Here is a 25,695-nt window from a genome sequence, read left to right as displayed (position 1 = left end):
GTGCTGTCTTGTTCATTTTATGTTCACATCTCCTATAAAACTCACATGCCCTCTTTAAGGTGAGTCACACTACAGCCAATTTTGTAGGTGAGCCAAGTGCAGCTGTAGGAAAAGGCATATCACTCGAGATCATACAGCTAACAAGTGCTCAGAACTCTAGAGAAATATTTTTTTCCAAGACAGCTGAATTTTAGGTTTCTCTCACTTCACAGAATCTACTCAAGCTTTTAAAACACTGGTATTTTACCTTTAAATCCTTTTAGATTTTCAGAGAAGGAAAAGCAGTTTGTAGACTGCATTGCATCGCATTGCCACTTGATGTCAGTATAAAATAAAAATAGTTTTACATTACCAAATGGAAAATAAACATGATTCAACATTACCTTTCAAAATGGCCACAGAAGTATCATTGTAACTATGAGTGCATCATTACAAACCATTTTTATTTAGGTGACGTTACAAAAGTGAAATTTCCTTACAATGCGTTATGATTGTCTTTACCTAAATGTGAAAATAAACTAGGTCAGATTCTATGTACTTACGTTAAACAGTCAAGTAATTTCTTTTCTGGTCTTGAATGTGAGTTATAGGTCTTCTGTTCTCCTGAGGAAGCAGCACAGCCTTGGAAAGTGATTTTTATGCTAATGCATTGACAAAACAGAAATAGCTTTGATCCCTCTCAAACTTAGGAGGATTAATTCAACATTCATTTTCATTTGAAAGAACCTGGGATTCTTCTTGCTTGTTTCATTTTCCCCCCACTACCAGCTTTATTTATGCATGTGTGTAGGAGACCAAAATGATTCCGAGCTCCAATAGTTGACTGTGTTCTTTGCTTTGGCTATTTTTTTTTAACTTTTTTTATTGTGTAGTATAACATATATATAAAACAAAGAAATAAAAAAGCAATAGTTTTTAAAACACTCTTCAAAAAGTGGTTACAGGACAGATCCCAGAGTTTGTCATGGGCTACTATACCATCCTCTCATATTTTTCCTTCTAGCTGCCCCAGAGTATAGGAGGCTAGAGGGCTTAAGTACTTTTTTATCTTCACAATCAACTTTTTTTTCATTCATTTTTTGTGAACAATAACATATACACAAAAAAGCTATACATTTCCAAGCACAGCACCACAGTTAGTCATAGAACATATTTCAGACTTTGACATGGGTTACAATTTCACAATTTTAGGTTTTTACTTCTAGCTGCTCTAAAATACTGGAGACTAAAAGAGATATCAGTTTAATAATTTAGCATTTATTTTCATTTGTTAAGTCCTATCTTCTATGTATAATTCCACCATCACCTTTGATCTTTCCATACCTCTCATTGGAGTTATTTGGGCTATGGCAATTCTAAAGTTTTGATATTGGGAGGGTCTGTCACTTAAATGGGGTAGGGAGATGAAACTATCTGATGTTCTGGAGAGGCTGGGCTAGGTTTCAAGACTTCTCTGGACCAGGGACCCATCTGGAGGTTGTAGGTTTCTGGCACATTACTCTAGTGTCTGTAATCCCCATGAAATCTTTTATATTGACCTAGGTGTTTTTTAGGATTGGGGGTTGGCAGGTTATGATAAGTAGCAATATCTAACTGAAGCTTGCTTAAGAGCGACCTCCACTGTAGCCTCTTGACTCTATATGAACTCTCTCTGCCACTGATACTTTATTAATTACACTTCTTTTCCCCCATTTGGTCAGGATGTAATTGTTAATCCCATAGTGCCAGGTCTGGATTCATCCCTTGGAGTCCTCTCCCTCGCCACCAGGGAAATTTTCACCCCTGGATATCATTTCCTATGTAGGGGGGGAGGGCAATGATTTCACTTGCAGAGTTGGGCTTGGAGAGACTGAGGTGCCTTGGCTGTTTTTTTTTAAAAATATTTTTATTGAGATATCTTCATGCACCAAACAGTCCATCCAAAGTATACAATCAATGGCTGACAATATCATCACATATTTTTGTATTCATCACCATGATCATTTTTAGAATATTTGCATCATTCCAGGAGAAGAAAGAGAAAAAAGGAAAGAAAAAACCCATTCATCTGATACCCTTTACTCCTCCCTCTCATTGGTCACTAGTATTGCAATTTACCCAATTTTGGGGGTAGATTTGGGTAAATCTATCCCCATTATTTATTAATTTTTTTACTCATCAGTCAATAACTTGGATAAAGGTAGCATCAGCCGCAAGGTTTTCACAATCACATGGCCACACTGTAAAAACTTTATAGTTATACAATTTGTCTTTAAGATCAAGGCTACCTGGAATACAATTCAACTGTTTCAGGTGTTTCCTTCTAGCTATTCTAATATACCATAAGCTAAAAAGGGATATCTGTATAAAGAATAAGAATTCTTGTAAAGGGTATGGTATGTATGAGTTTTTTCTTTTTTCTTTTAATTTCTTTTTTTGGAGTGATGCAAATGTTCTAAAAAATGATCATGGTGATGAATATACTACTATGTGATGATATTGTGAGCCAGTGATTGTACACCATGTATGGAATGTTTGTATGTTAAGAATATTTGCATATTGTTTTATCAATAAAAATATTAAAGAAAAAAAAAAGAATAAGAATAACCTCCAGGATAACCTCTCGACTCTGTTTGAGATCTCTCAGTCACTTTGAAACTTTATTTTGTCTCATTTCTCTCTTCCCCCTTTTGGTCAAGAAGCCTTTCTTAATCCCATGATGCTGGGTTCCAGCTCATCCCCGGAGTTGTGTCTCACATTGCCAGGGAGATTTACATTTCCCAAATAGAGGGGAGGGCAGTGAGTTGGTTTAGAGGCATAGTGATTATAAGTAGGCTTAACGTCTCCTTGCAGGATTAAGTTTCATAGGGGAAGCCCAAAGTTTGAGGTCAAACCTATTAAATTGGTTGTCCCCAATGCTTGTGAGTATTAGGAATTCCCCAGGTATGGAAGTTGTATATTTTCTCCTTTCTCCCCAGTACTTCCAGGGGGCTTTGCAAATACTTTTTTATTCTCTGCCAAAATTACTCTGGGATGTATCGGGGGGCATCACATTGACTTGTACAAACCAACAAGATCTTATGCCCTGTTCAAGTTTCTATGTTCGAATAAACTGACCATATAAGTTAAATTATTTATTGTTTCCAAAATATGAATTTTGCACCAAATAAATATCTCTTCCTTTGGTCTCTCATGGAAGTTGAAGTCTTAAAGTATAGACAGTATCATCCTTTACCCTGTATTCTGGTTTACCTTAGTCCTATCTAACTCAGCTTCATTTATATCTCTTGAAGTCTGATCACTTTTTCAACTTTTTAAATAGTTGCTGAATGCGCTAATGCTGACTGTCATAGCTTCAGAACTCTAACTCTGAGTCTCACATGTCACACAAATACCCAAAGTTCCAGGGAATGACCAGGTTATACGTAGATAGTTCAGCATCTCAGAGTTTAGAAATAACAGTTACAATTTCAAAGTAGATGTGACGACTAAGAGCTTACAATATAGGAACCTTTACAGTAGGCCTTAACCTGGTAAGCTATACTCTCAATTTCAATTCTCCAAGTTTGTGTATTATAGTTAGTCCATATAAGTGAGGTATGGAAATATTTCTTTTTTTTGTTTCTGACATTTCATTCAACATACTGTACTCAGGGTTCATTTACCTAGTTACATGCTTCACAACTTCATTCCTTCTTGCAGCCACTCATTAGTCCGTTGAATGTATATACCACAGTTCCCTCATCCATTCCTCAGTTGATAAACCCTTAGGCTACCTCCATTCTTACAGATCAGAAAAACCGCAGCCATAAACACCAGTGTGCAAATGTCCATTGGCACCCCCACTCTCACTTCCTCCAAGTATATACCTAGCATTGGGGTTTCAGGATCATTTGGCATCCCCACCCCTACCCTCCCGTGGAGTCACCACCCTGCCTTCCAGAATGGAAGGTCCCTCCCAGCTTCCCTACCAACATATTTTCTCCAGCACTTTGTAGCTCTTTGCTCATTTTTAAACAGTTTTATTCACACATCATACAATCCAATCTAAGTAAAAAGTCAGTGGGTTCCTCTTTTAATCACATAGCTGTGCCTTCAACACCACAGTCTATATGAGGACATTTCCTTTTCTTCTCCAAAGAATCCATACCCCTCCCCCATTTCTCCTGCTTATTTGCATTTAATTTTGGCATATTGCCTTTGTTACATTAAACAAAAGCATATAGCAATATTACTGTTAACTATAGACCCTAACTTGCATTGATTGTATTTTTTTTCCTGTGTATCATCCGATTTTCAACACCTTGCAAATGTTGACATTCATTTGTTTTCCTTCATGCAAAAACATTCTTTTATTTGTACATTTAATCACCATCACTGTCCCCTTTAGGCATTACGAAGTTATGCCATCTCAGTTTTTATTTTCCATCTTTTCTTGTGGTGTCGTACATGCCCCCAAGCCCTTCTCTTTCAACCATACTCACATTCAGCTTCATTCAGTGTACTTACATTATTATAGTGCTACCATCAAATAGTATTGTGCTATCCATTTCTGGAGCTTTACAATCAGTCCTATTGCACATTCTATATGCCTTCAGCACCAAATACCCAATCTCTACTCTCTTTCTATCTCCTGATAACCTATATGCTTAACTTTAACTCTCAGAGTTCACTCATTGATGTTAGTTCATATTAGTGAGACCCTATAGTATTTGTCCTTTCGTTTCTGGCTAACTTCACCTAGCATGATGTCCTCAAGGTTCATCCACGTTGTTACATGCTTCCTGACTTTATTCTGTTTTACGGCTGCTTAATATGCCATTGACTGTATATGCCACAGATTGTTTAGCCATTCATCCATTGATGGACACGTGGGCTATTTTCATCTCTTGGCATTTGTGAATAAAACTGCCATAAACATCGGTGTGCAAATGTCCGTTTGGGTCCTTGTCTTCAGTGGCTCTGAATACATGCCTAGTAATAGGATTGCTGGCTCATATGGCAGTTTTATACTTAGCTTCCTGAGGAACCATCAAACTGCCTTCCACAGTATTTGCCCATTGTACATTCCTACCAGCAGTGGATAATGTGCCTCTTTTTCCACATCTTCTCCAGCATTTGTCGTTTTCTGTTTTTTTTTGATGTGGCCATTCTAGTGGGTGTGAGAAGATATCTCATTGTGGTTTTGATTTGCATTTCCCTAATAGCTGGTAAGATTGAGGATCTTTTCATATGCCATTTGTATTTCCTCTGAAAAATGCTTACTAATGTCTTTGCCCGTTTTTTAATTGGCTTGTCTTTTTTGTTGGGTTTTAGAATTTCTTTATATATTCTGGATATTAAACCTTTATCTGATATGTGGTATCCAAATATTGTATCCTATTGTGTAGGCTGCCCTTTTACTTTCTTGACAAAGTTCTTTGATGCACAAAAGTGTTTAACTTTGAGGAGATCTATTTATCTGTTTCTTTTTTCATTGCTCATACTTTGGGTGTAAGGTCTAGGAAACCACCTCTGATCACAAGATTTATAAGATGTTCCCTACATTTTCTTCTAAAAGTTTTCTGGTCTGCTTTGACTATTTTTGATGCAGATCCAATTTAGCATTAGCTGTTGCAGTGAGTAAATGATTATGTGGTCAGGTTGTACTTACTGCTTATTTTATCTTGCCATGTAGTTAGTGTTCTGGGACGGTTCTGTCCATTAGAACTTTCTCCGATGATGGAAATGATCAATATCTGCTCTGCTCAATATGATAGCTGCTAGAAACATGTAGCTGCTGAGCACTTGGAAATGTGGCTAGTGTGAGGGAAGAAGTTAATTTAAAAATTTATTTATTTTTTTAGTCTCTTAAAATATATTTCACATAACGTAAAATTCATCTATTTACAGTTCAGTGATTTTTAGTATATTCACAGAGTTGTGCAACCATTACCTACAGTCATTTCACCACTTCAGAAAGAAACCCCGTACCCACTTAACAGTCGTTTCCTATTTCCTTTTCTCTCCTTCCAACCCATGGAAACCACTAATCTGCTTTCTCCTACTATAGGTTTGCCTCTTCTGGATAGAAATGGAATCATATAATATGTGGTCTTTTGTTATTGGTTTCTTTTACTTAGTGTAATGTTTGCAAGTCTCATTTTAGAAATAAGGAAAAAAAAAACTTAGCTCTTTTTGGCTTTTGGTCAAACACCTTAAAGTGTTTTCTGTGGCATATCTAATATCCTTGTAATGTTTTATTGCTTGGACTATGCTGACATGATGCTTTTTAGAAGAGAGAAAGGACTTCCCTCATTTAGTTCTTTATAACACTGTTAAGTACATCAGATGTACTGCCCAAATAGCAGAAATCAGGCCTGTTAGGTTTTTCCACTCAGTGTGGGTCGTGCAGTTCAGTTGTAGTCTTCTCATACTTGCGAGCTGTATGAACGCAGCTGTGGGAACCCAGAGAGATTCACAATTAGTTGCATGTCTTTTTTGAGTAAGTTTCAAGAGCACTGTTATTTATGTAAGGTAATTAAAAAAATTTTTTTTCACTAATAAAACCAACCAACATACAATATGAGCATTCTTTTTTTTATCACATAGTAGTATATTCATCACCACGATCACCTCTCAGAACATTTGCATCAATTCAGAAAAAGAAACAAAAAGAAAACAGAAAAAAAATCATATATACCACCCCCCCCCCCCCCCACTGATCACCAGCATTTCAATCCACTAAATTCACTTCAACATTTGTTTCCCCATCGTTCATCCACTTTTAATCCATATATTTCACCCATCCGTCCATAAGGTAGATAAAAGAAGCATCAGATACAAAGTTTTTACAATCACACAGTCACACTGCGAAAGCTATATCATTATACAGTCATCTTCAAGAAACATGGCTACTGGAACACAGCTCTACATTTTCAGGCAGTTCCCTCCAGAGTCTCTGTTACACCTTAACTAAAAAGGTGGCATCCATTTAATGCATAAGAATAACCCTCAGGACAACCTCTTGACTCCATTTTGAATCTCTCAGCCATTGACACTTTATTTTGCCTCATTTTCTCTTCCCCCTTCTGATCGACAAGGTTTTCCCAATTGCTGAGTCCCAGCTCATTCTAGGATTTCTGTCCCATGCCACCAGGAAGGTCCACACCCCTGGGAGTTATGTCCCATGTAGAGAGGGGCAGAGCAGTGACTTTGCTTGTTGTGTTGGCTGAGAGGGAGAGGCCACATCTGAGCAACAAAAGAGGTCCTTTTGGGGGTGACTCTTAGACTTAATTTTAAGTAGGTTTAGCCCATCCTTTGTGGGATTAAGTTTCATATGAACAAACCCCAAGATTGGGGGCTCAGCCCATTGCCCTGGCTGTCCCCACTGCTTTTGAGAACACCATATCTAAGGTAATTCTTAGGTTGTTGTCATAGTTCCTTTTTTTTTTTGTCTCCTGAACCCAAATTTAATATTTTTATTATACTCAGAGTCATTAAAAGATAAGCACAGAATGAATTCTAAGAAAAGGAGGAAAACATAGTAACTTATTAGTTTTGTTTTTCTGATCAGAGTTGTGAAAGCATTTTCCTGGTGGTATACTCTGGCATTACACAAGAAAATTAAATGGCAAAGAATTTGAGTGCAAGGCTTTTTTTTTTTTTACGTTTATTCTCACACTGTAGCACCCATACTGCATAAGGTGACCCAGTGCTATGCATTAGATATTTTCTTGGAAGCTGTACACAAAGCAGTTTTTTAAAGTAACTCATATTTTCTTACTTAAGCAGTCCACAATAGTTTTTCACTATACAAAAGAATCCCAGTAGACAGATAATTGAATTACATGCCTAAGCGAATTAGATTGAAAGCAGTACTTGAAGGAGATTTATGAATTTGTAAATTAATAGTGAAATTACTTTTTGTGTAAGACTACATCTTAATTTAGTTTTTTTAAGAACATTGACTAGAGGCTCTCTTTTAATAAGCCAACAAATAAAATTCTTGGGCTGTATGTATTTAGCTCTTGAATATGATGCAGTGGTAACAGTGTACCTTACAATTGTTTAGTGCTTTATAGAAACCAATTTGAGTCTCATAGCAGATTTTCTTTTTTCAGTGTGATAGATCTAGTATTATTTTTCTTTATGGATCATGAAAGATCCTTGAAGAGGTTAAATGATTTGCATTAAATCATGTAGAACTTCTGATATCTGTTCCAGTGTTCCCTCCCTTTATCCTCTCCCTCTCTTTCCTTTCCTCTTCTTGCGTATCCGCTCTTCCCTCCCCATGAGGGTGGGTGTTTAATGACACTCATTACCATGGGTTAGTTTTGCACTCCATATAAGTGGAATCACAGAGTGTGAGCTCTCATGTCCTGGATTCTCTCACTCAATATTGTATCCGTGAGCTTCAGTCACATTGCATTTAGCAGTAACTCATTCTTTTTCACTGCTTTGTGATGTTTCATAATATGAATGGGATTCATTCTCTTACTGAGGATGCTTGGGCTGCTTTTAGGTTTTGGCTATTGAATAATCCTGCTATGAATGAACCACAGGCCTTTTAATAGATGTGACACATTTCTGAAGCATTAAATTCTGTAACTGAATTGCTGGGTAACAGGGTCTATGTACATTTAGTTTTATAGATACTAGCTTTCAGTTTTCTAAGGCAGTTTATATTCCCATCAACAAAGTCAATTTCATTTGTTCCAATTCCCTACCAACTCTTCATTTTGTCCTGTATCCTTTGTGTTCTTCTGAAAAATGGGTATTTTAATAATGAGCTGTATTATTAAAAGGGAAATAAATATTAAAGTGTTTTGAAAAATATCATTAAATGTTAAATAGTCTTTTAAAAAGTGTTTTTCTTTTTTTTTTTTGTATGCTCTATGGTAGGGGTCATATGTCATTCTTTTTCCATGTGACTATCTGTTTTAGTCTGCCAGAGCTGCCAGAATGTGACACACCAGAGATGGATTGACTTTTGATAAAAAGGGATTTATTTAGTTAAAAACATATAGTTCTTCAGAGGAAAGGCAGCTGACTTTCAACTGAGTTTCTTTCTTACACGGGAAGGCACAGGGCAATCTTTGCTGGCCTTCTCTCCAGGCCTCTGGGTTCCAGCAGCTTTCCCCGGGGTGATTCTTTTCTGCATCTCCAAAGGCCTGGGCTAAGCTGCAAGTGCTGAAGTGAGGTATGCTGAGCTGCTTGGGCTGTGCTACATTGCACTCTCTCATTTAAGGATCCAACCAATTAAACATCATTCATTGCAGCAGGCACGCCTCCTAGCCGACTGCAGATGTAATCAGCGACAGATGAGCTTCACATGCCATTGGCTCAGGTCCACAGCAACAGATCTAGGCACCTTCACCTGGCCTAGTTGACATCTGAACCTGACTACCACACTATCCATTATTGCAGCATCGTTTGTTGTATTTTTTTTTTTTTTTTTTTTTTGGTGGCGTGGGAAAAGTGCATGGGCTGACAATCAAACCCAGGTCTCCCGCATAGTGGAGTAAGAAGCCTACCACTGAACTACCCTTGCACCCTCGTTTTTTTTGACAGTTTATTGGTAGGGGTGGAGGTTACTGAATCCATTTGGATTGCAAAATAAACAGAAAAATTTTACAGTGAAGAACAAATATGCTTGAATGACATTAAAACAAAAGGAAAATAGTGTTCAGGTCATAAGGAATGTTTAAAACATCTTTTTTTTCATGAGTATCTATTTTGTTGTCAGCTCAAATACAAGTAGTAATTTATTATTGGAGAAATGAATTATTTTAGCAATTTGAATGGAAACTGTTATCTGGCTGAATGAGTTCTTTTGCCATAACTATTTTCTGGTGGAATAGGCTGACTTCGGGTCTAATTCAAAATTGATTAGCAGTTTATATTAGTTCTCAAATTGGCATAACTTAAAAAAGAATATATTATTAAATGATTATATAAAGTTCGTAATTACCTTAAGAAATAATTTTTTTTTTTTTTTTAACATTTTTTTATTTTATTATTTTTTTTTTTTGTTTGTTTGTTTGTTTGTGTTTTACATGGGCTGGGGCCGGGAATCGAACCGGGGTCCTCCGGCATGGCAGGCAAGCACTCTTGCCCGCTGAGCCACCGCGGCCCGCCCAAGAAATAATTTTAACAACCAATCAGATTTGGTCTTGGTTCCAAAAAGAAATAGGGTTATAGTATTACACTGTATATATTTCAGTATTGATTAATGTCAGTATAGAAATTTTGGTCAAAATTTTAGACTTTTAAAACTTTGAACCTTGTGTTTTAGGGTCCAATCATTTGGAATCATCCGTGTAAGAGATGAAGTTTGTTTGCACTTCATTTGTTCATTCATTCAAGAAATATTCATTGCATGCCTTCTAGTACAAAGCACTTTGCTGAAAAGCCCAGTAGAGTTCAAGATGGTCCTGATTCCTGCCTTCAGAGGACACCTATTGTGTCTGGCAGAATGACATTAAACCAGTAACTACACAGTTGGTTATTGAAGTATACTTGTGGTAGTTACTTTAAGGGAAGGGTTCAAGTTCCTTTTAGAGTGTAGAGGGGATGCCTGTGTGGGGGGGACGCAGGTTAGCTCAGCCTTTCTGGTGTAGGTGGAGGAGATGAGGACCTACTCCTCAGGTAGAGGAAAAGCATGGGTGATGAACAGGGGCAGGGAAATGAGAACCAAACCAGTGCGGTAGGAACAGTATGAGCACAGGGGCGGTGAGTGGGAAGGCAGGCAGTGCCTTAGAGACCACTTCAGAGTTTTCAGTTTTTTCCCTGGCAGTGGGAAACCACTGAAGAGTGTTAAGAGGGGAGAGTGACTTGGTAAAGAGGACACGTAAGAGAGAGCTGCATTTGTATGTGTGGCACTGTATTCTTTTTTGGCGTGATTTGATCTGTCCATCAGCTCTACCACACTGCAGTGGTGATCACTTTCCCCTAGAGTGTGGCAGGCTTTTCCAAAGCTCTGTCACATCAGCATTGTGGCCCCTCCCACCCCTCACCCCCACCCCCCTCCTGGGGCTATGCTGTTCATAGCTACCTCTCTGCATTTCTTCTTTCTTGTTCTAACGTTACTTTTCTTATATGAAACTTGTCAGAATCTGACCCACTCTGTTTTTTTTTTCTTACTATTTTGTACATTATTTTCTACCTATAAAATGTAAGCTCCATGCTGGCAAGACCCAATAAATAATTGGTGAGTGAATATTGAGTACAGATTTGTAGAAACTTTTTTAGAGAGTTATCAAGCATTGAGCATTATGAAGGTCTTCTGTCCCTTATTCTGTTTCTGACAGTGCAGTCCATCTAAGGTTGAGGCTGTCAGGTAGTTGGCTAGAACTGCAAGAGCAACCAGCTTCTTAATTTTTGGTTGGATTTTTTTTTAAACTTTTTTATTTTATAGATAACATATATGCAAAGCAAAGAAATAAAAAGCAGTAGTTTTCAAAGCACTGTTTAACAAGTAGTTACAGGACAGATCCCAGGGTTTGTCACGGACTACCATACAATCCCTTCATATTTTTCCTTCTAGCTGCTCCAGAATGTGGGAGGCTAGAGGGCTTAAATATTTTTTTATCATCACAATTGACTTTTTTCCTTTTTTTTTTGTGGAAAATACATATATACAAACAAGTTATGAATTTCAAAGCAGAGCACTACAATTGGTTGTAGAACATATTTCAGAGTTTGACATGGGTTACAATTTCACAATTTTAGGTTTTTACTTCTAGCTGCTCTAAAATACTGAGTACTAAAAGAGATATCAATTTAATGATTCAGCATTCATATTTTTGTTAAATCCTGTCTTCTGTGTATAACTCCACCACCACCTTTGAGCTTTCCATCCCTTTCTTTAGGGGTGTTTGGCCTATGGCCATTGTAACCTTTTCATATTAGGAGGGGTTGTTAATAATATGGCGTAGAAAGATAGAACTAGCTGATGTTCTGGAGAGCCTGGGTCTTCTAGGTTTCAGGACTTATCTGGACCAGGGACCCACTGGAGGTTGTAGGTTTCTGGACAGTTACACTAGTGCATTGAACCATTGTCGAATCTTGTATATTGCCCTAGATGTTCTTTAGGATTGATGGGAATGGTCCTGGTTGGGGTTTGGCAGGTTATGATAGGTAGCAGTATCTAACTGAAGGTTGTATAAGAGTAACCTCCAGAGTAGCATCTCGATTCTATTTGAACTCTCTCTGCCACTGATACTTAATAAGTTACACTTCTTTCCCCACTTTTTGGTCAGGATGGAATTGTTGATCCTACAGTCCCAGGGCTGGATTCATCTCCGGGAGTCATCTCCCACTTCACCAGGGAGACTTTCTGTCCTTGATGTCATGTCCCATGAAGTGGGGAGGGCGATGATTTCACTTGTGGAGTTTGGTTTAGAGAGAGTGATGCCACATCTGTACAACAAAAGAGGTCCTCCAGAAATAACTCTTAGGCATGCTTATAGGTAGTCTAAGCTTCTCTGCTACCTACATAAGCTTTTCAAGACTAAGCCTCAATATAAAGAGCATAGCCCATTTTGGTTGTATTTTAAATATAATTTATATGAAAATAAAGTGGAGTCCATTCTGCAAATCAGATAATAGAGGAACCTAATAAATGTTGTTGAATTAAGGAGCAGTTCTTTAATGTTGAGAGCACCATGGGTTTAAAATCTTCATGTAAATAAAGCTGTTAAAATGCAATAGATTTTTCTATACAAGATTTATTAAACAAAGAAAAACAAATTGTAGAGTAAGAGTTATAGTATAATTTTTAAAAAAATACATTCATATATTGTACGACTTTTGTGCTCTTCATCAGTCCTGTAAATTTGAAATTATTTCAGAACAAAAGAATACATATATATAATAATAGAAAATTTCTGAAACGCAACACACAGAACATCTAATAGTGATTATCTCTTAGGACTACTATGGGGCCATGTTGTGAATAACTTTTTAGTCTATGTTTTTATACTGATTAGATATTTTACTGTAAATACACACAAAATATCTCATGTAAAATTCAGGTCAATAAAAATGAAGTGGACATGTTTTAATGAAGTCCCATGTCATTTGTCAAGTCCTACCTCTCTAGTTTTAGCCTTACTAAATACCTAGAAGTTCATCATGGAAGTTATAAGGTAAAGAGTCAGGAAGATTTAGGGAGAGGTAATATGGGTAAGGACAGATTTTGTTTTGGCGCTAAGAAAGGCCCAGAAATGCCTTTCCTTGTTTGATCCTTTCTTGTGACATTTCTGTTTGGAAGAAGCAATATTTGACATCAAATCCTCCCTCATCAGCTTGGTTGTCCTTGATATTTTCCTGTAATATAGAGTATTTCTCTGCTTTCAGTTTGTGTTCATTTTGCCTTTGTTGCCCCAATCCTGTGAGATTTCAGGTATTTCTATTAGTAATTACAGCTATTTCAGGGTTAATTTTTTTTTTTTTTTGAACTTTAAAGATCAGATTTATTTGGAGAAAACAAAAAAACCCCACAACCCAAAGGATGGGGATTTTACATCTCAAGACATCTCCCAGGTATTAAGTCTACAGATTACAAATCATTTTCATAGAAGATATTTTTGTACAAATTTTACATGTGTTCAGGAGCTGGACATAAAGCAATCCTTGTTTCCTGTTTTAACAGGGGGGAGAGGCGGTGATTGGGAAAGAACAGTTTTGGATACAACTATTTTGAAGAAGAGTAGACGTGAAGAGGGCAAACCCTACCTTTTCATCATCTACAGCAAATAGTTAAAAAACAAACCAAAAACCTTCCACCCTTGGCTTTCTCTCTCTAAAAGCTCACTTCCTAGCTAGTAGCCAGTCCATGCCAATAATTTTAAAAATTCACTTGGAATACCTTTTATGTCCACTGGGTAAATGATTCATTACGTCCACTGCTGCAGCACATGCGAACCAAAACCCTACACAGCTGGACAGGGTATAACCCAGGACTTATGTGAGAAAGGATTGCAAACAAGAGACCAAGGTGTCATTTTTCTGCATGTACCAATACTGCCTATGGTGGGAAGGACACCATCTACCAAACCGACCCCTGTAAGAGGTGCACACAAAAGCAGGGAAGTTATGCTATTTTATTGCAAGAGAAACCAGGACCTTGTTAGTTTTCTCCATCATTTATTCTCTCAAGGGAGGCTTAAAAAAAAGAACAAAACAAAAACACACATACACACTGGTTCTAGGCCACATTATAAACCCAAATTGTGGGATTTCAGTAGAGAGAGGAGGAAACTAGAAAAAAAATGAAGTAAAAATAAACCAATCAAGGTTGGAAGAAATGCCCCCAATTTAACCGTCCCTATTTGTCTACCCTTATTCACTACCCGAGACCATTACTTCTGGAGTTTTCTGACTGATAAAAGGGGTCAAAGAAGTAGGAGCAGAAACAGGTGGAGGGAAGGAGAGTCAAGACTTCAAGGAGCCAATTTGCTTGAGAAAAGCAGTGATTCCTCAATTGACAGCTTCCAGTGGCTGAGACACAAAACATCTAAGAGATTAGGTATGTGACTTAAATAGAAGCAGTTTGTGGGAGGTGATAGTAAAAAGTATGAGGAACATAGGACAATGATAATGAGACTCAATTCTTAAAGCTTTAAGGTTTCAAAAGAAAGTGAATACATAGGATAGCATTTAGAAAGAGCAAAATCAGGACACATAAAAGACCTGGGAATTCCCACAACCCTTAAGTGCTTCCTGCTCTAGGAAGTAACCATATATGTTTATTGGAGAGCACACCATTTCCCTATTATCTGGTGTAAATAACCCATCACCTCCCAAAGCTTTTCAAATCATGTCTTTCCCATTTATTTTGGTCACAGAGCAGTCCTGTTCTCCCATGGCCTGTGGACTCACTCCTGACTACCCCCCTGGGGGGTAAAAATGAAGCAATACCCCCTAGGCTGGCCCTAAAGCTCAGAATTAAATTAAGAAGAGGGGATGGCAGCCTCCTGGAGACTAAAATGACCTCAGAGACTATTTAACCTATCTTTCCAAGGATGGAAAATTTATTTATATTTCAGAATTCATATATGCCACAATAGGATAGTAGGAATTAAAAGGTAGAAATCTCACACACTTTCTTGTATCTGCCCTACTGCCCAACCAGATTCCAGACTGAATCACTGTTATTACCATTTCTGCTAAACGGAGGTCCCTAGGCACTAATCACACAGGCAACTGCACGCTGTCATAAAAACACACAACTTTCCCTTTAAAAGCCGTGTGTCTCTCTCTCTGTCTAAACTGGCAATACTCCAGTTAGTTCAATACTTTATAGGCTGCAGCAGCATGCAAAAGAATTTCATTTCATTAAAAAAAAAAAGTTAAGAAAGGTCTCCAGGAGATGGTGTGTTTTATTTTGTCTTGTCTGGATAGAGGTTTGATTTGCTCTTGAATGTTCCAGGATGGAGTGAGACTAGGAGAAAGCACAGGATGTAGAGGTTTATTCGGTGTATTCCTCCCCCTCATTTTCATCTTCACCATCAGCTGACAGAGCAGCATACTTGCTTGCAGAACTGAACTTAGAGGCTGGATTTTCTTCAGTTTTCTTTGGCTCAGGTGCAGATCTGGAGTCTTGATCCTTCTTGCCATCTTTCCTATCAGACTCCTTCCAGTGGTCTTTGCTCCCTCCATCTCCTGGACCACGGATGGAGTTCCCACTTTGGCCTTTTGGGACGCTCACCCCATCTACTTTGTTTTCATCTTTTCTTGCTGGTCCTTCCTCAAATGGTGGAGCTGAAGGTACTTTTCCACAACTACTTGTAGAAGATTGCTGCTCTGTGTCTGAACTCTGAGATCAAATAGGAGGATTAGAACTTCGCTTCACCCAAGCATTCTCCTTTGGTGGAGGGGCTGGCATTACCTTTAGAGGCTGATCAGATTTGGGAGGCTTAGAAGTTGGAGAATGACAGTCTTCTTCTTTAGTGAGTGTTTCATTTTCCAGAGATTTCTCACTTTCTCTCCTTCGTGCATTTCTGCCAGATGTGGCGGAGGTGCTGGTCTGCGATGACTCACTTTCAGGGTTAATTTTTGTTGTTGGTGGCAGTAGAGAGGATGAGGGGATACCACTGAGCCCTTTTTGGTAGGAATCTGTACCTCTAAGGCCCCCCCCCCCCCAACATTTGCAGAGAAGGAAGGGGCTGTCAGCCATAGATTTCAGAAAGAAAAGGAAATACATGCTGTGCCAGGTGCTTTTTCTAGAAGAGTTTATTTCTTGGGTATAGGATACTCAAAGTATCAGGTTAACATTAGAACCACAAATTGACAGAGCCCTTGGAAATCTTATAGCACTCTTCCATCCTCCTTCATTGTACACACTGAGGTTCAACTAGGCAAGGGTATGCCCAGGGGCACATACTGAATCAAAGAGGTGAGGTTAGGGCTAGAGCACCTGGGCTACGTTAGCAGTGGACAGTTGTCATAGACCTGGCTGTGCACTGTAGATCCTAAGCCAAGTTAGTCAAGTGAATGATGCTGTGGCGAGAAAAGGCTGTGTTTTCTGGTAGCACCCCCTGACCTAAGTGGGTGGCTCTGTAAGGACCAAGAATGTGGTGGTGGTGAACTTAGAACTTTTTTTTTTAATCCCAAATGGTAGAACTCTCTTACCTGACCCAGCTTCTTGGAACTTCTCAGGCAGGGGTGAGAAAGAAGCCAGTTGGGACGAGGACCAAGCCTTGTCCTGTGTCTTTCTGCCCTTGCTCTTCTACCCTGGCTTCAGAGGGCCCTAGAGAGGACATGGGGTATAGGAAAAGCCAGAGTGAGACCTTGTTTCTTATTGTCTGGCAGTGGGCTGCCGCTTCCCCAGCAGGGTTCAGAATAATTTTCCTCAGGCTGGAAGGTAAGGAGCAGCCCCTTATCCTGAAGTCCCACCAGGCTGTCACGTGTAGTGCCGTGTCGGTCAGAACAGTGGTGCAGAAGAGGATGGCAAAAAGGATGTACACTCCGGCCTCATGATACACATTGTACCGACAGCAGCCAGCCAACACTGTGAAGCAGGATATGAAGCTGATAATGAAGAGGCACTGTTTGCAGTCACTGTTTGCCACTGTTTGGAATTCCAGAGTCCTATTCCAAAGATCCTCCCGACTGACTGTGCTTCTTGGTCAGTTGCCAGAGAATGCATGTCATGAGCAAGTGACTGACGGATGAGGCAATGAGCACAGTTAAAGTATTTTTGTGCATGGTGATGTCCTCGGAGGAGGAGACATAGGTGAGCACTAGCAGCCTGAGGTTCTTGACATGAGGCTGAGGTTGTGGTACTGGGGCATGGGCAGCTGCAGCTGAGGTAGTGGTTGCAGGAAGTGAAGGCCACCAAAAAATGGGTGCTGAATGCAGGCTGATGCTGAAGGGCCCCAGGTAGTGCTGGGGCAGCTCCCTGCCGATGGCCGAGCTCACTGGTGGCAGGTAATTAGGCAACCCACTGCATGTGACAGTTGTCTCCATGGAGTGGAAGAGCAGGGACTGAAGGAAGGAGAAGAGGAATGCGGTGAATGGACAACAGACTGTGACCCAGGGCCACCAGGGTGAAGCAGAGTCGACCAGGGTCCTCTTGTGCTTCAGCAACAGTGAGGACCTCAAACATTTCATCAGGCTCAGGTAGCAGTGGCCGTGCAGGCCAGGAGCTGGGCTTGGGCGTCCTGAGGTGAGCAGTGAGAGGCAGGCCAAGGATACTTTTGAAATGTTATAATGTTTACTAGTAGATTAGGAAGTTTTAGCAAAAAATATATGCAGCAAGAAAATATCAAGCTGAGTATTTGTATAGAACAGTGTGGAAGTTAATTTTCTGTATTATTAGGGAGATGATAATATGGAATTTTGGGGTATTTATTTTTAATATATTGCTAGGGAGAAAATGAAAATGACTTCATTGGGACAAAATAAAGGAAATACAATGAAATAGAATGAATATTAATCATTAATTTAGCAAACAAACATTTTTAAAGTGCTGTTATTTATCAGTGATGGTGCATTATGTCTGAGATTAAAAAAATGACTCATTTTTTGCTTTCTGGTCTAATGGGGATGATTGATATATATACACACACGCACAACACACATGTACACAAATGCATGAAGAGGTAGAATAGAGATATATATGTTGTGCTGTGTAAGTAATTATTTCTATCTGGAGAAATCAGAATATAACAATAGTAGATGCAGCAGGTGCAAAACTATGTTGAATATTATGTGGTGGGTACCATTCATTAACTAATGTAATTATCTCCCAACCCATAGGATTTATTCCTCTTATCCTCAGTTTACAAATCAAAGCTCATTCAAGGTCACAGAGCTAGTAAGTGTCTGTGGCAGGCTGATTTCTGAGTTTTTTGTTTTTTTTTTTTTGCATGGGCAGATACCGGGAATCAAACCTGGTCTTTAGCATGGCAGGAGAGAAGTCTGCCTGCTGAGCCACCATGACCCACCCCAGAGCCTTTTGTTTTTAACCATTTTACTGTATTGCCTTCTTTTTTCATGGTGTAGGAATTAACATTTAACCTAAGAGTTGACATAGGTGAGTTGTTTCAGATGGAATGGATAATGGGTCAAAAACTTTCCAGTAAGTAGTTGGAAATCTGGGTCTGATTCTCAGTACTGGTGGAACTGGCAATTTTAAGGTCATTAGTGATCCCAGCATTTGCATGTTAGTGAATTGATGAGAAAGAAGAGAGGTTAGAAAATTAGTAATAATTCTTTCAAGAAACCTTCAGTGTATTGGGAAGAAGAAAGGTGGCAATGCAGAGATTGCCTCAGGGTCTAGGGATACCTTTGATGTGGGAAAAGATTGGATTTATTTGGGGGCTGAGGAGAGGAAGCCAATGAAAGAGTGAGGTTGAAGATCCAGGAGAGGAGTCTGACCCGTGGAGTATTATGTAGGAGGAATGGGAGACAGAGTGGGGAGAAGTCCACCTGTCTCTCCTTGGTGATGACAAGGTAAAAATATCTGTACATGTAGGTAAGTTTGGAGGCTGAGATGTAGGCAGTGAATCTCTAACTAGTGGTCTCACCTTTTCTCATTTGTCTCCTGAGGGTGAGGAGAGGTGTTGGACAGAAGGACCTGTGAGATAACTGGAGACTGATGGAAAGAACAGGAGGGAATTGCCTAATGACCTCTTATGGTTATGTGATTTTCTCCAGCAGGGCTGAAATACTGTGCTGTAGGATTGAGAGATGGTGGCTGATTGAATTGATCCAAAGCTGATTATTTTCCCTTAGAAAAATTATTGAATAATTAAATACACATGAGTCTAACATGATAATATAAATAAAAGTTAAGCAATGTTATTTATTTCATTTAATTGAAAGTAATGATTCCATTGTTTCCAGCATTGTCTTCACTCTCTGCTTTTAAGTTATTTCTGGAATGATATTTGAAATGTCTTACCATGTATGATAAGACAGACTAATGTCGGTTTTAGGACAGTGTGTTTTATAACCTTATTTATTATTTGAATAATGAAGGTACTGACACCAACAAAGAATGCATACTTGAAATGTACCATGTGTTCCAACATATCTTGGTAAACGGACTCCGAAAAGAAAGACTTACAGTGAACCAAAAAATATTTATGTTGTGAGGATGTTGATGATATATGGAAGAGGAGCAAGTACCCTAGATTGCCTTTTTTTTTTTTTTTTAAAAATGCAATTTTATGAAGATGTATTCACATACGATACAGTCATCCAAAGTGTATAACCACTGGTTCATAGTATCATCATATAGTTGTGTATTCATCACCACAGCCAATTTTTGAACATATATTCATTACCCCATAAAATACATATAAGAATAAAAATAAAAATGAAAAACACCTGAAAACATCCCATACCTTCTATATCCCTCTATTATTTATTTTTTTGTCCCTGTTTTTTCACTCCTCTGTCCATACACTAGATAAAGGGAGTATCAGTCACAAAGTTTACAATCACATGTACACATATAAAAGCTATATAGTTATACAGGTCATCTTCAAGAATCAACACTATTGGAATACAGTTCAGCAGTTTCAGATATTTCCTTCTAGCTGTTCTAATACACTAAAAACTAAAAAGAAATATCTAAAAAGTAGAAAGGGATATCTGTATGATGTAAAAGAATAACTTCCAGAATGATCTCTCGACTATTTTAAGTCTCTCAGCTACTGAAACTTTATTTCGTTTTATTTCTCTTCCTCCTGTTGGTCAAGAAGGTTTTCTCAATTCTGTGTTGCTGACACCAGGCTCATGTGTGGGAGCCATATTCCATGCTGCCAAGAAGATTATACCCCTGGAAATCATGTCCCACATAGCAGGAAGGACAGTGAGTTCACCTGCTGACTTGGTTTAGAGACAGAGGCCACTTCTAAGCAACAAAAGAGGTTCCTGATGGTGACTTGTATGCAGAATTATAAACAGGCTTAGCTTCTCCTGTGTAGGAATAAGTTTCATTAGGACAAGTCCCAAGATTAAGGGCTCGGCCAATTGGTAGTGCTTGTGGGGATGTCAGGAATTCCCCAGGAGGGGAAGTTAAATATTTCTACATTTTTCCTCAGTCCCTGCAGGGAGCTTTGCAAATGCTTTTTTATTTTCTGCCCAAATTACTCTGGGATGTATTGGGGCATCACACTAACCTGTACAAACCAATGTGATCTCACTCTCTGCCCAAGGCTCCATGTAATTATGGTATTTGAATAAACTGATGATACAAGTTGAATTAAATAGTATGCTACAGAAAATATAAATTTTGCACTAAATAAACATGTCTTCTTTGATCTCTCACATAAGTTGAAGTTTTTAAATACAGTCGATAACATCCTTTACCCTGTATGTTTTACCTGTAAGGTAAAACTAAGATTTACCTTAGTTCTAACCAGATCTGCTTCATTCATATCTCTAACTGAAGTCTGATCTCTTTTTCAACTTTTTAAATAGTTGTTGCATGGGGTAATGCTGATTGTCATAGCTGTAAAACTCTAGCTCTGAGTCTCAGGTGTCACACAAATACCCGAAGTTCCTTGGAACAACCAGGTTATACACAAAGTGCAGCATCTCAGAATTCAGAAATAACTAGATTGCCTTTTTATTTATTGTGTCTAGAAAATTTGCTCTTTCTAAAAAAAACATGGAATTTCTCCTTCAGAAAGGGCTGTTCCTGCTAGCTTAATTGGAAAAATCCATGCTTTTTTTTTTTTTTCCCAAAATATAAGTTTCAACTCAACTCCCAATTAGAGTTGAAAATGTACTTTTTTTGGTCATTAATTTCTGCTAATGCTTTGATGTTTCAGGCAAGTTATATTGCTGGATATCTTGGACTTTTGTGGAACTGTATTTAATAGTTGCTTGATAAAACCTTAAGATAACTTTTTCTTGATAACCTTTTGACTATTCCACTAAATGTACTTATATCAATGTGATTTTGTAATTTGAGTGCCTAGAATTGAGGTGGTAGGTTTTTATGAACTTTGTTTAAATTAGGAAGCAGAGTTAAGTATATTAGGTTTTTGTGAATTTATGTAATATCCATGATTCTCTATTTTTTAAAATTTAGCATGTTCTTTTTTTTTTTTACATGGGCGGACACCAGGAATTGAACCCGGGTCTCTGGTATGGCAGACAGGCCACCATCGCACTGCCCTGTCTTCTTTTTTTAATGCAATTTTATTGAGATATGTATTCACATACCATATAACCAGCCAAATTGTACAGTCAGTGGTTCGAAGTATCATGTAGCTGTGCAGTCGTTTTCACAATCCGTTTTTGAACATTTTTATTACTCCAAAAAATACGTATAAGAATAAAAGTAAAAATAAGTGAAAAAGAACATGAAAATCACCCCCCATTATTTATTTATTTTTTGTCATTTTTTTTCTTTTTACCTATCTGTCCATACACTGAATAAAATGGGTTTCACTCACAAGGTTTTCACAATCACGTGGTCATGCTTTAAAAATTCTATAGTTAGTCAGTCATTTTCAGTAGTCAAGGCTATTAGATTACAGTTCAGCAGTTTCAGGTATTTCCCTCTAGGTACTCCAATATACCAAAAACTGAAAGGATGATATCTTATATACTACATTAGAATAACCTCTAGAATGACCTCTTGGCTCTATTTGAAATCTTTTAGCCACTGATACTTTGTTTCATTTCTCTTCCCCCTTTTGGTCAAGAAGACTTTTACACTCCCCAGATGCCAGGGCCAGGCTTGTCCCCTGGAGTCTTTTCCCATATTGTCAGGGAGATATACCCCCTAGGAGTCACGTCTCACTTAGAAGGGAGGGCGATGAGCTCACCTGTGGATTTGACTGAGAGAGAGAGGCCTCATATGAGCAACAAAAGAGGTTCTCTGGGGGTGACTCTTATGCATAATTATAAGTAGGCTTAGCTCCTCTACAGGAATAAGTTTCATAAGGGCAAGCCCCAAGATTGAGGGTTTGGCTCATCAGATTGGCAGTCCCCAATGATTGTGAGAATATCAGGTCTTCTCCAGATGGGGAAGTTTATTATTTCTATTTTTTTCCCTAGTCCCTCAAGGATACTTTGAAAATGCTTTTAATCTTCTGCCCAGATTACTCTGGTATGTATGGGGGTATCCTACTAACCAGCACAAACCAACAAGATCTCTCTCTCTATTCAAGGTTCCCTGTAATTGTGGTATTTAAATAAGCGGGCCATGCAAGTTAGATTAGATAATCTAGTACCAAAAATATAAATTTTACAGCATATTCTTTCTTTAGGTTGGAGTCTGAAATTCCTCTCCCTCCGCTTCTGTGTATAGGGCTCATTGTAAACAATTAGAGAAGAGCCCAGGCCTGATGCTCTTCCTAGCTTTGGTAAAATGGGCAGGACTACAAATTCCTGGGGGTATTATTCCTGTTTATTTCAAGTTTCAGATTTAACCGTAATATTTATGAGAGGGTGCTACAGCACTGACAGTTTTAAAAATCATTGGCAGTCTTTTCAGGTGTTCAATTAGACTTTTTCTATGTTGTATAGTTTTTTTAAAGCTACGATTTATTGAGTTGCCATGTGTCTCACTGTGTGCTAATGAATTACTTCACTTAATCCTAGCAGTACCCCATCAAGGTACTTGGCAGTGTTGTCCCCATTAAAACTGAAGAAACTGAGTATTGGAGAGGTTTAATAACTTGCCCAAGGCCATTCAAATGTGGATCTGTCTCAAAGCACACACTTCTTTCTTTGTTAATGTTATTGTTGCTCTTTGCTATTTCTGTAATTATGTAGAGCAGTATTCTCTATATAGTGTCTCTATTCAGGGATAAGGGAAACTTTGCAAGACAATATGCTTATTTATGAGGCCATATCAGAGAGAAAGTACTTTGTTCCTTGATTTCTTTAATCAAGAAATATTTAATCTTGTGTATTAAGTGGTCTTGAATTGGGGTATTTAATTTGAAGGATGAAATAGTCTTCATTTCTGAGAGATAATAGATAAAAGCCAAGATGAGAATCAACTTTTTGAAAAGAAGTTAGAGAATTTCGTATGTTCTGATGCTAACGAACTCGAGAAAAAAGCCAGACTTTTCTTAAAGAAACATGTACCCATGATCACATGACTTAAAATTTTTTTCAGTGTTAAAACCTTGCACTTCTTCTTGTGTAGAGCTCTCAGTACGTGCAGTGTGTTGCTGGCTGCCTTCAGCTGATGCTCCGGGTTAATGAGTACCGCTTTGCCTGGGTAGAAGCAGATGGGGTGAACTGGTGAGTGCTCTTTTACTTTAAGATAGAATTACATTTAAAAGCATCTCTCCTTGACATTTTCAAAGAAATTAATCCTTTTAGTCATTTAAAAGAACTGTTTATTTTGTTTTGTATTTAGCATTGGATTATGTTAACTTTCTTAATAGGTATGGTAACCTTAGAAAGTCAATAACTTTGAAACTGTTTCTCCTTTCCCTCACTTAGTCTGTGCTCTTCTATGAGGCTATGGCCTCATAAAAACTTAACACTTGACAGAACAAATTACAGATACTCAGAATGCAAAGCAAAAACAATTATGAAAGTATCTTGTGAGTGTGGCAAAAATGAATAAGAAACGGTCTTACCCAGAAAATTGTGAATATAAACCATTCTTTATAGTACCATATAATTAGCCATTATCTTTGTGGGGTCATAATTTGCATGACCAGAAACTTTAAGGAGCGTTTCCTCATGTTTAACAAACTTATTCAAATAAATAGACAACCAAAAACCCCCAAAACAAAAAGTGAACTCCTGATTTCTGACCAATTTATTTATTCATGAGAGCTTGAACTGCTCTTAAACCAAATGCTGTTTCCAGTTAATAAGGGTATAGCTTCTCTGTTAGAAAATCTATACAGGAAGCTAAATGATCAAGAGAAGTTTGCTGGGTGAGCAAGGAGCTAGGAGAGTTGATTGAATGATCTTTATGGAGTCACCCACCCACTCAAATGGGTGATGCGTCTGCCTTTAGTGCTGGGAGCATACCTGCCAAAGCGCCAACTCTGCTAGACCTCCTCAGCCAACATTTGTGGGCAGGTTCTTAGCCAACTCACTTCAGCAAATGGTTCATCTTGTGAATTGCATTTGAATTATCATGAACTAGTTAATAACCATTGACACAATAAATTAGTTATTCTTTTCTTGATCTGTGACTTTTTAATCTATTTTTTTTAAGCTGTCAGTATACTGAAAAATACATCACAATTTGCCGTCTGTGTACACTGAGCATTTAAAAAAATATTTTTAGTTATTTTATAAATAATTAACAGAATTAAGACTAAAGGGTTTGAGAAAAAACTATTATAATTTTTAATAAGTATTAAAATATAGCGCACTCTTTATCATAGGTAGATTTTGGTGCAAGAACATTCTGACAGATGAATTAGAACCACACATGTCCTTTTAGGAAAATGAGAAGGCCCAGATTCTTGCTGCAAAATATTATCTTAAAGTCTTTCAATGTTCTATGGCTAACTAGGTGAGAATACCGTATTTCTTTTTTGTCCTTAGAAATATAGTTGTCACTCATCAATTTTTGAGTTTGAGAAAATTCATTTACAGTGTAGTCATTTAAAGATTCACAGAGTGAGATTTTAATTATGTGACCAATTTTACCCTCAGTGTTAGGGAATAGGATGCTCTCTGACTTTGTTTTCATGTACTGATCAATCTAATAATTGTGAAAGACCTTCACAATTACCATTATGGGCAGAAAATGAATAGTTCTGAGTAATTCTGTACCCATATAGGACCAAAAATATACTTTGCATTATGTTCTGTGTTGTTGCCTTTACTAGCAAATCTGAAAGCTAGCATTTGAGTTTTTAAATCCTGGAGCTAGAAGAAGACTTTTGCTGGGGCTATTTACTTCCACAAATTCAAAGTGTAAAGTAATATATAAATTAAAGATGAGATTTGAAAAGAAAAGCATTACATACATTCTGGTGAGAATGAGTGATGAGGTGCTCTATGACTTTAAAGAGCAGCATCTAAAAGCTGGCCAGTAAGCCACTGTTTTCAACCCCTTCTCCTTACATTGGTTTCATTTAAAGCAAAACAAAACAAACGAACTTAATAAAAAACAAACTGTTCTAAGTAATTATTTTGGCTTCATTAACCTTAGTTTTCTCATCTTAGATTTAGCATTTATTCATATTTAATGAATTCTGTGCATAATACTGTGCTACATATTATGGGAAATAGAAAGAAAGATATATAGCCCTTTCCTTCAAGAAATGTACAGTCTAG

General features: G+C 37.9%; 1 protein-coding gene across 5 annotated transcripts in view; it reads left to right on the top strand.

Moving 5' to 3' along the window:
* ATP6V1H (ATPase H+ transporting V1 subunit H) overlaps nt 1-25,695 on the top strand; it is a 152,435-nt gene that overhangs the window by 35,962 nt on the left and 90,778 nt on the right. For all 5 annotated transcript variants that reach the window (XR_013178172.1, XM_077166757.1, XM_077166756.1 and 2 more), the window contains one exon: nt 23,588-23,685. Coding sequence is in view for 4 of the 5 variants with exons in the window: in XM_077166757.1 (XP_077022872.1) it covers nt 23,588-23,685 (98 nt within the window). In the remaining variant the exon portion in view is untranslated. The remainder of the gene's footprint in view (nt 1-23,587; nt 23,686-25,695) is intronic.

The sequence above is a fragment of the Tamandua tetradactyla genome, chromosome 6 (assembly GCF_023851605.1).
Source record: "Tamandua tetradactyla isolate mTamTet1 chromosome 6, mTamTet1.pri, whole genome shotgun sequence".
Taxonomy (NCBI): domain Eukaryota; kingdom Metazoa; phylum Chordata; class Mammalia; order Pilosa; family Myrmecophagidae; genus Tamandua; species Tamandua tetradactyla.
The sequence above is the reverse complement of the archived record's forward strand: the minus strand, read 5'-3'. Positions and strand labels throughout refer to the sequence as shown.